We start from the raw sequence: 11,926 nt of genomic DNA, 5'->3' as shown, positions 1-11,926 counted from the left end.
TAAAAAGTTGTCAGGCAGTGTGTGACTTTAGTGGTACAGAGTTTTAAAATGGTGGCTTCAGTCCAAGGCGAGCTAATAACGGCTGACATGCATTGGAATCTTGAGGCCTAAATCAACATTGTTTTCACAGCTGTAATTAAGCCACCTAATCAGAAGCACATTTTGACGGGACAGTTTCTGGAAGCCAGACATTACAATTTCTTATGCCTGGAGCGCAGTGGCTCATGAGAAGTCCTCATTTAATTTCAGGGGGGGTTTTTTTAGGGGAAAAAAAAAGGGGGCTGTAAAATGAAAAGACTATAAAAAAAGCAGTGTATGGCTGTTGAAATGAAGCAGGCCTATGTGTTCATGCCTTGACCAACCCTGCATCCCACCCTCCTTCGGCTCTCTGCCGAGTCCCCAGCTCTCAAGTGGCAGCTGCACACAGTGAGATTAAGGGCTTCTGCCAAAGTCAACAGATGAGCTGGTCTGAACTGGCTCTCTGTGTGTTCTGATTGTAAATTGTGCTGGTGATGATTAGAGAACTCTAACACAGGATGTCGACTCTTAAAACTGTCCAGAGAAAATATATATATTTTTTTTTTAAGTTCAGGAAATTTTTTTTAACTTCTTTTGTGGCTTGGTACATAGTGTTGTGTCTATAACTTTCAGATGATTCAAACATGAATTCACAAAAATTAAGTAACTATATGGTTGAAAAAACACACTATTACTTGCTCACAGCAAGATCCTTCATTTGGGGACATTTATGTAGGCAGCTGAAGGCAATTCTCTGACTAGTACACTCCAGTAGTCTTGTGCTTCCATCATCTGCAAGTGGAAGATACCCCCAAAATTCATACCTAAAACAACTAAACTGTATTACTCTTTTTCTGAAGCGCAGCTACATTAATAACTTTAACATAAACTTTCAACCCCAGAGTCCATTGTAAAACTATCAATATGAAGGCACCAGTCACTGGGGTCTGATTACATTTAGTTCTGCATTTTAATTACATATGGATCCTATTAACTGAACCTTTTGCCTTATAGGCAACATTTTAATCAAATTACTATAATTTTCAAATATGCTACAATAGTCTGACAAGTTAAAAGTTCACGTACCTAGAATATTGAGTATTAAAATTTTTTTACACAGAAAAGGAAGTATTCTTTAAAAAATAGCAAATGTGTTGTTCAGTTACTGTAATTATTTTTAACGCCTTGCCCTAACTTGCATAATGTGATTTGTAATACTGTTTTCATATTATTATTTTTTTATTGATGCTATATAATAAGCAAATAGTTTAAACTACACGATTTATACTGTTTGGTTACAACCATTACTTGTGTAAGCAATACCACATGACAAAGTGAGCATTTGCCCTAGGATACCTGCATTCCTTGGTTACACAGTCAGGTTAGCAAGAGACACTCAATTGTTTAAAATCAAGAAATGCAAATATTTCTGTAAAAAATTAGCTTCTGGAATATACTACTCTTTTGTGGATTCTGTCTGATAACGACTTCAAGCTTAGTAAATGCTGTTTTCTATTCTTCCCTATATTGATACTTACACTCTTCCATGTCTACTATCATCTTAATAGTTGGGAAATCCTCCTTGTGGGCCTGCTAGATTGTTCTTTGCTTAATGTCACTTTAAGAACATTAATACATTTCACAGTAAATAAACCATGCACTGGTAATTAACACTACTGAGCAAAAGCTACAATTACTCAAGGTCCATAACTTACTGAATTCTGTACTAGACTACTTCTCAGAAAACATTGCAAAACAAAGGGTAAGTATAAAAAATAATTAATCTGATTATTTTTTGCAAGGCAAATTAGGAACCAGTATCTCCAAATGTGTCACAAAACCACCTCAATTCTAAATTTTCTTAAAAACTTTTCAGTTCAGCTGTGCAGCAGTGGAAAAGCCAAGCTGTCCAACAGCCTATCTGCTTCTTGCAACATCTGTGAAGAATTCCCCCAGCTACATCAGTCATTCCATGTCCTAACACAAGAGATATGTCTCTGGCCCATGACAGACGCTCTCTGACATTTAACATGACACCAATGGAGTAAGTGCCTTTTCTTACTCAGCAAATGAAAATAGGAGTTTGGGGTTTTTTTTCCTCCAGTTCTGTCCTTACACTTACACTCGTGATAAGGAAAGAGGCTATGAGGGAAAGGCATATAAAACCACTTTCCTGACCAGACTGGTGAAGTAGGAAGAAACTGTCGGTGATGTAGTTAATTTATAAGTTTGAGTTTTAAATATTTCTTTTCTCTCTCCCCTCAAAGAACAGGGCTGATGTAGATCATGAGAACTGAGAGCTAACTGCCCTGAGTAGGAAGAAAAGTGTATGCTTTGCTTAATGCTATTCAACACAAAAAATATGACAGCATATGTCAATTACTAGCATCTGAACAAATATAGATTTTTCACACATAAGATCATTCTACTTGCTTCTCTCACCTTACCAAAATCTGCAACTCCTGTATTTTCAGTACTTTAAGTGATAAGATCAGGCATTTTTCAGACAAAGGACAGACACAACCACAACTTGGGGGCGGGGAAGGCTAAGTATGATGCAAAGTCACATAAAGCAATGAGTAATTTTATTTTCAATCCAAATTAGGAGAAGCATCCAAATACAATAGGTTCTTTTGTGGTTAGTTAGAGAACTCTGCTGTTCTCAGAGACCTTCACTTCACCCCTCTCACCCACACGAAACTCACCTACTCCCTTTTTCACTTAAAGTTATCCTTTCAGCTCCTCAAATTTCTGCTTCTCCAGTGCACACAAAGCTTTTCTCTCTTCACTGTCTTTGTAAACTACTGCATTTTTCTCTTCATTTAGTCTCCTTTGATTCTAAAGTGAAAGCAGAAAAGGGAAGGAATATCACCAGATCAGCTGTATGTCAAGGATCAGAGAAACACTTGACTGTAGTGTAACAGTGGCTTCTTTTTTTTGCCCAAACTGATACCAGAATATTTTAAATTCTTTACAATCTGACAACAGTACTGACATCAGGCACAAAATCTAAGGGCTGAAAGCTACAAAAACACTTTCTGGAAAAAATTTATAATTAACTGAATTCTGGCAGTTCCTCACATGTGTCAGGTCACCTTGGAAAACACAGTGTGTCTGCATCCACTCCCCACAACACTGTTCTTGCAGCGACATACTCTTTCGCAGTACAGACACTCATGTGCTTGCCACATGACTGATATGATGCCATGTTGCCCCACAGCACCCACAAAGTAATTGCTTATTACTACACTACTGCAAAGTACAACATTTAAAAACTCTCAGTTCAAAGCCTACGTATTACTGCAACTCTGAATGAAAGTGCCAGTACAGTAAGAAACTAATGTATCTGAGGAAGAAGTTAGATGGATCAGAGCAGCAGAATCCAGTACTGTGAAAGTAACTGGCAAGTGTTCATTTAATGGGAAACATTAAAGCACAGTCCAGTTTACAATGATTATATTACTAGTCGTTGCTGGACAAGACACAGCCAGGAAAAAAATAAAATACGTGAACATTTTAACAGATATCTTCTCTGCTTACATAGAGATCATGTGTACTCTTAGTTGCTTCCAGTGAAGTACTTCCACTAAACCCACCTTCTAAGCACATTAAGTTTTCATAAGGGAAATCATAACAACAGATAAAAGCAGACATATATAAAGCAAAACAATAGTTTCTTAAATTTCAGGGAGAAAATAGCAGTGTCAGTTCAGTACTGATGTCAGTGTTCAGTGAAATAATTCTCCATCTTATTTGATGCTGAAGGTTGACTGCTGGCTTCTCTATTCCTCCTTTGGCAACCTACATCCTTATGGTCAAGACTACGTATGTTCACATCAATGACATCTTCCCAGATGAACTCTTCCTGTCACTCCACCTACCATTTATACATACTACTCAATGTAGGGATGCAGCAAGTTATGAAGTGCAGAAATGTGACTGTGTCACCTGCACTTCAGAGGAAGTAAATTCTGAAAAACAAGGAAATGCACAGAAGTGAAACTGTTACAGTTGCAAAGAAAGACTATTACAAAATATTAATAGAGTGATAACAGAAATGAAAGAGACATGTTAGAAATGTAAGGGACATTTCAGAAGCATTTGAAAAAAAGAGGACAAACTAAACACACAAACAAATCAACCAACCAGAAAAGATACAGGAATAGGGAACAACAGAAAAAAACACTAAAAAACAGAAGGTTTAGGTAGAAAACCAATAATCTGTATTTCAGCCATACTGAATTTTAGAGTCATGAGAATGAAAAATGCACAGGGCCTTTCTCTGCACAGAGGAAGAACCATCAGGCGCATGTACAACAGCCATATAGCTGGACACTAATGGATGGTACAGAGACATACTATTGACTCCCCTTCACCCCACATAATAATTCTCTTCTCTGTAAGCAGTGTTTCCAGCATTCATCTCATCTCTGTCCATCATAATCATATCCTTTTGTGTTCCTCTCTATAGGCATTAGCAAGAGCACACATAGTAATCTCAAATCTAAACACTCTTGACTAGAAGGAAAGCAGTTGGACTAGAAGCAGACTGGAGTATGGAGACATCAATTCAGGGTTTTAGATAAAAGATGAGTCAGGAACTCTGAAGTTGCCTTATGGCATCAGTTTCGTTTTTACAATTATCAATAAAACACAAAGCAACAGAAAAGGAAAAAAGTGGTGTGAACAGAAAGAAAGGCAACATAGTTAGAAAATTTCGGTACAAAAAGATCAATTAGGAAAGCATAACCTCTGAACATGGAAAAGACCAACACTGATGAATGGCTCAAACTTGGTTGCAATGAACAGCTGGGAGGATAAGAACCTTATCAACTAGCATGCAAGACATCACAAGAGAGTCACAACATAGTGAAATAAAACCCAATCTTATAAGGCAAAAGTCCACACATGGTATACACCTGAAAGCCTTTTCAAAAATGTATTTCAGCACTAAGCAATGGGATACTGTTCTAGGAACACAACCATACACCATATGAAGACCTGCAATTAATACAGTCCAGGTGCTGTGTTTGTGTCCATGAAAAGTTTTGCCTGCAATGTTACTAGAACTGGATATGTGATTAAACACAGTGAATTGAAACCAAGAAAGTATGTAAAAGTCTGAAACCAAACATATGCTCAAGAAAGGCCTCCTGCCAGTGTGACACAAAAACATCTGTATTCAGTAATCTCCCTAGAGAAAGATCTTAGATCTGAAGAATCACCTTATTAGCCTTAAACAAGTCCAAGAATCTTTGTGGGGAATGACATTTTAGACAAGAAATGATTTCTGAAACTGGATTTTAATCTTGCAACTTTAGTGAGAAGTATTATTCATAACCACAATTGTCTTCAAAAAATCATGTCTCCTGATCAATATTTTGTTTAAATGCACAGTTAATAATACTCTGGGTAACCACGGTTCTGTTTCTTTATATGGTTAAAGTCTTCAGGTCCAAAATCCAAATGTTTCCTCTACTGACAAAAACATCACATTGTATACACTTCAAGCACAGCAGCAATGAGTAGATGATACAGTAGTAAAATTAATCCTTGTGTTTAACTTTTACCACACCTTTTCTCTTCTAAGAGAAGAAGAAACCTTCTAAGAATATCTCAGAAGGTTTTTCTTGACACTAGTTTTTTTTCTCTATTACATAACAAAACATTGTATTTCTCTACAGAAGCTATGCAGCATGAAGGGAGATGCTGGCTAGGAAATCACATCAAAATGACAAAAATTACTTGAAATGCAGACTAACCAATTGTAAGTTCTCACTTTCATGAAGCCAAGCTGTTTGGAGCTTGGACTTTTGTGTTGTTGTATGAAGCTGATGAGATGTTGTTTCTCTCACTAACATGTCAATTCTGGAACTTGCAAGTTGGTAGACATCCATAAAACTATTAATCATAGCCTTTAAAAAAGTAAAATAAATCATTTACTTAAATGCCAAATAGCATACATTCAAATTCATTGCAGAAGACCTAACTTTTATTAATTAGAGAAATCAAGCAAAGGTTGGAAGCCAGACTCAAGAATTAAACATTAAAAAGGAAGGTCTAACATGTGCTTCATATTCTTTCTAAAATCTCAAATATTCATTGCACTGAAAATAATCAAATGACTCTGCATCCTAACTAGAAGGTGTTTTGATAAGCTGTTTTCAAACATGCAGTACTGCATTGAGCTGCTGGTATGATTTTTTCATGTATTTCAATAGAAGACTTGGTGCAAATTCAGCTTCTGTTTACAAAGTAGCACTACACAGTTTTAGGCAACTGTTCAAAAGTGAGTCCAGTTACTAATCCTCCCACTCCACATTAAAAAAGAAAAAATAATTTGGCAGAAACAAAAGAAGCACAGGCTGAAAGGAAGTAATCTGATTACGATATAGCTGGGAAACTATAATTGTTTTCATATATATAGTGGAAGAATGTCCCAGCTGTGTAATATTGATCAGATTGATAATAAAGTTAGCAGCAAAAGAGAGTACAAATGATTTGGCAGTACAGGTAACTTTATATCTACCCTAAATTGTGTAACACTGTTGAGATTATTGGTCTTCTTTACAACTGGTTAATCACATTTTATAACTTATAGTTTTCCCTTCTGAAATTACCTGTAGCAAGTTTCTACTGTAAGAACATATTACAGATAATATCAAATTGGCCTTTTGAATGTAAGTCTGTGGTATAGGCAAGAATAAACTTAGTACCACAAACAAGCATTCACAATGATTTTTACTGTTTTCCTTTCTTTGTTCTCAAATACACTATTGCTTTTCAGAATAAAAGTTAATGCAGCTAAAATCGATAATTTCTCTGCCACATGTAGAAAACAGCTGTGACAAATTAACAGTTTTCTCATATTTTTTCTTATCATAAAGAATATCCAAAATGTTTTACATACTATGCTTCTAGTCCTTAAAAGCATATTCATGTAGCTCTGTAAGCCTGATGCTGTCAGCTCTGATCCCGTTTTTACAATTTTTTATTCACATTCAATGTCACTAGGACGCTGCAGCTCTTTACAAACAATACCAAGCAAGAATATGGCCATATCTCACGCTCCATATAAAACTGCCTGAGAGATTTCATATGGCAACAGCCCACATGTTAGAAATTATATATATGTTGAACTACATCTTTGGACTGGCTCATAAACAAGGAGTACACCAATGCATTATAACGAGCTGTGTCTCAAATCTCACAGGAAAAAAAAAAAATTAAACGTTCCTTTGATTACTTTGCACATGACATTTAAAGGTATCACTGAACTACAATGCATAAAGACAATTCCTTACCTTCTTCCTTTTACCTCTACCACCACAAAGCTAGTGAAGCCACTAGCCTACACAGCTTCATTCTACATCTGCAGAGCCACTCTAAGACCAGGCAGCTATTTGAAACAGCAGATATCAATTCCTGCACAACTCAGTTACTTCACTTGCTGTCTTGATTTATGAGTTTGAAAATTTTCATTCTAGGAAAAATGTATATTCACAAGCTTTTCTTTCAGACATGGCAAACACTTTTTCTAAGACAATTAGATTTTTTTTTTTTCCAGACCAGAAGGAAGTAATTTCTCAGCTATTCACAATTCATTACCAACATGGAGGTAGCATTTATGCACCCATAGGTACACACTCCTTCCAGTGTCTCCCATCTCCCTAGTAAAGAGTGAGGGCGAATTCCAATTTCTCTCACTCAGGACCAGGTGAAGGAAAATAGTATTTTTGGGTCTCACGGTGGAATCCTTGATGACGACTGTGCACATTTTTTCTAAATGCCATCTGAAGGAAGGTAAATACTTTGGGGTTTCAGATGTGCCATTGGAAAGCATTAATTTACCTAACTCATATCAGTCACAGATTGAATCACAGATCTCTTTTCCAGGATACAAAAGTTCCACTTGTCAGATACATGGGGATACATGGGGAACTGACACAGAACCTTGTCACCTGCATGTTAGATCATCTGTCACGTATTGATTAAACACATCAGAATCTGAATTCAGATCCATTATTTGCATGTAACAGACACAAATAAACATACAGCTCTGGAAACTGTTTCAATATCAACAAAGACTGTTGACAGAATTTCAGAGTAGGCACATCTAGTTTTGCAGAATTTGTTTCCTCTCCTGCAAAGAAGGAATGTTTTTAACTACACATAGCAATAACATGTATACAACATTTTTAGGTATATATAGCAATAAGATACTTCAGCAACACTCCTGAATACTTCTTACAGGATAAAATTTGGCATTCATACACATCTGCAGAATCTCCATTTAGGCAAGCACTTCTGGTTTTGAATACTGTGTTCTTGTGTTGGTAATACATGCAAACAGAACATGAAAGAATACAAATTTGTCTTCCATTACAAATAAAAATGTTTTTAAAGTACACACCAGAAAACCACTCCTTTTCAGAAAGGCCAGATGTACTGATCCTTGGACATGATAGGAACCAATAATATTGCAACTCAGACGACTTTAAAAGTTAAAACCTTTTCAGGTAGATGAATATTAGAGGAAATTTAGCAAAGAGAAGACTTTACCGAGGAGGTCACAGCAATGGCAGAGTTAAAGAACACTTATTCAGACACTAACAGCTCTAGGCATCCCTGCTTGAGCAGGAGGCTTGGACCAGTTGACCTCCAGAGCATAGTTCCAACCTCAAGCAGCATTTAATTTGGTGATTCCAAAGCCTTCCTAAGGATGAAACATGATGCAAGTTAATAATGGTTAAAATGTACGTTAAGATTGCCAATTTTAATAGCAGAAATTGTAATTAAGCAGTATTAATCAAAGAAAAATGGGAAGTAATCAGCCCGCTAAACGGCTTTTTTTAGTAACCTTTTCTCTTTCCTTTTACTCCACACAATGCCTTATTTTACAAAGGATTTCACTATTATTTGAAGTTCTACATCATGTGCTCTTGATATGGCAGAAGTAAATTTAAATGGTCAGAGTGTTTTCAATGTCAAAAGTGTCTTCAATGTGAGAGGAGACCTGCGCTCCTACACTAAGACAAAGGCAGCTTCACAAAAACGGATGCATGACTTTGGCTCCAATTCACAGAATAAAAACATATCCATAAGGTTGGCATGGAGAAAGGTGTTTTTATAATGAAGGTGCTGGACTAAAGACAATATTTTCAATAGTGCACACATCTAATTTCGAAATATAACTTTCAACGGACAAGTTATTTTAAGCCTAGGTACTTCTAATTTATTTTTTTTTTCTTGAGCATTTATACATTTAAGACAGTGTTCTCATCCAGAAAATTCCCATGAGTACTTTAGCCATCTTTGAGTTCAAAGCAAAACAGAACATTTTTAAAAATTCAGGTAAGTCCCATTTGTATGATAAAAGAATAAAGTATTTTAAAGTATTTATTTCTTTAGAAAATGGGACTCTGAAGACTGTGAACACTGCACTTTTGGCCATTTTGCCTGCCTCATCAGATCACAAAACAAGGCCAGAAGACAGGTGCATTCCAAAACCAGCTATGTGCACAGTCATCTACCAATGCTCCAATACACTGAGTATACACAGAGAAGCACATAAATAGGTGAAAGAGAATATATATAAAATATAACAAAAACTAAAGATGCTTGGTTTTCAGTGAAATTAACAGATGAGGTTTATTTCGAAGCAGCTATAAAGAAGGCCCTTATGACTTCTTCAAAGATCTCCAATATGTGTTACCACACATAGGAATTTCTGGCTTAAGATACAAGTTGGTGAAGCTGAGAAACCTGAGTTCAGAGCAAAAATGAGGCAACCAAATTTGACATTGTTTATAAACTATAAACCAGTGAACTGCAGAGCAAAACTGCAAAATTTAAGCAGTGCTCCAGATTAATCTTTAAAAGGACTGAGAGCACTTAACATTAGAGACAGTCCTCCAGAGGTCATGTAGAAACAATTTCTTCTAATATTCCCTCCATGTACTTTTGAATAACCAATCATTTGCTTGTTCTGTACACCATTTCTAGAGCCAATAATTTTAAAGTGCACAGTGCTACAGATACTTTAAACAGCTTTTGCATATATTACCAGCTATAAAATTAAAAGACTGGAAGACTCCAGTCTTCAGGAGTACTTGAAGTGAAAAATGACTAATACTGACAAATCACACAACTTCAAGGAATATGAAACGCAACAAGAAAATAAACCTTTTTTTCCAAACAAATTTGTGAAATTCAAAGGTTAGTCAAACTTCAGTTGTTCCCCATTCAGTTGTAGTACGAACAGGACAAGAAATTTACAGATCAGCATATGCAAATTAGCAGAGGAACTCTCATCAAAGTTTATGTGTTTATGACACATAAGTAAATGTGTTTATTACACATTTAGAAAAATGGTATTTTTCATTCCAAATGAGAACACTGCACATGCTGTCTCCCTTGTTCTCAATTCTTAGGTAATCAGAACAAACACACTTTAAAATAATTTTTATTTGGATTATGAATCATAAATCATTATGAGTGGAAGTTTCCATTTAAGGTTTTAGACTATTCGGAAGTTACAAATAAAATATGAAGTGATGAAGAATCGGATCCTTTATTTTTGTACCCCTATTGTACTATTAACTCAGGATCTTACAGGGTCTGCTGTTATCATAGAATTGTAACGCCTGTTCAGAAGGAACAAAATTAGAGACCTCACGTGTAATGAAGGTACCAAACAGACTAATAGCCTAACAATATGAGCATTGAGTTTGTAACACTGGACAGAGAAGTCAGAAAAACAAGTTCACCTACTTTACACAATGTGCTTGAAAAAATAAAATTCTTTAAAAAGTCAAAATTAACTTTTGACTGTTCAGTCCTCCCTTCAGGACATTCTTCAACTAAAAAGAATGTTATCAAGCAGTAAAATTACCTACAGACAATATATATAAAAAAGAACAAGAGAAGGAATAACTAATAATTTCATTCAGAAGAATGAAAGATTAACTCTAGTATAACAAAGTGCTTAGATGGGAATTTCAAAATACTGAGAATTCCATTTATGGTACAGAATCTAGCTGAAGTGGAGTTCAGGCAAAAGCAACTGGTGTGACCACAAAACTCTACAGCGTGGAGTTCTGTCTGCTTAACGGATAACCTATAGAATGCCTGTCAATACTGCCTTGCTTCAAACTGACATAAATAAGATTAGTTAAAACGAGCCCAGAAAACAAAACATGTACCAATTACTCTTTGTTTCAAGAAGCAAGATTTCAAGATACTTATTATAGATTTAAGAGAGCTATATTTGGGGAAGAAAGGATTAAACTTCATTTCCCCATACATTTTAGCATTTCAAAACCCATTCTGGTTGCCTTGACCCATAGTCCAAAAAGTCTAGTGGCATCAGTGGAGGATGTAAATACAGCAGCTTCTCAGGCATCAGAAAAAACCCTCAAGAGAAACAGCATTCAGCAAAATTGCACTTTTGCAGCTGTTTGGCACTTGTTTAATGATCTATTCTCCTTGTATCTCGTTTTGACACTAAACTTTTTGTTGGGTTTCATTCAAGCGTGGCATGCACAATTTAAATGTGCCAAAAAGCAGGTCAGTTCTGTTACAACTTTTTTTTTCCCCAATGAAAGCTGACTCAGTGCCACACACAGGGCCTAACTCTATCCCCCTCGCTTCAATAACAATTACTTTACCCTGTAGGTCTCAGAGGATAGCCCAAGGGAATGAAGCTCTAAATAAAAGGCTAGATTCTCTGCAAGAGGTAATGACATGACTTCCTACAAGAAAATTGAAAAGGGAGCATTGAAATTGACAGAGACTGAAGGGAAAGTGCTTCTACTGTAAACCACAGCAGATAGGCATAACAAGAATTGCCATGAAAATTATTTCAAACTGTAGGAGTTTCAAAAATAACATTGATCTTCTCAAATCT

The 11,926-nt window shown here is 36.0% G+C and overlaps 1 protein-coding gene across 1 annotated transcript in view; it reads right to left on the bottom strand.

The window, feature by feature from the left end:
• Positions 1 to 2,745: 2,745 nt before the first annotated feature.
• CCDC171 (coiled-coil domain containing 171) overlaps positions 2,746 to 11,926 on the bottom strand; it is a 128,559-nt gene continuing 119,378 nt past the window's right edge. The window contains 2 exon segments of the mRNA XM_062018832.1: positions 2,746 to 2,856; positions 5,781 to 5,933. Coding sequence (XP_061874816.1) covers positions 2,746 to 2,856; positions 5,781 to 5,933 — 264 coding nt within the window.

This window comes from Colius striatus, chromosome Z (genome assembly GCF_028858725.1).
Source record: "Colius striatus isolate bColStr4 chromosome Z, bColStr4.1.hap1, whole genome shotgun sequence".
NCBI classification, from domain to species: Eukaryota; Metazoa; Chordata; class Aves; order Coliiformes; family Coliidae; genus Colius; species Colius striatus.
The sequence above is the reverse complement of the archived record's forward strand: the minus strand, read 5'-3'. Positions and strand labels throughout refer to the sequence as shown.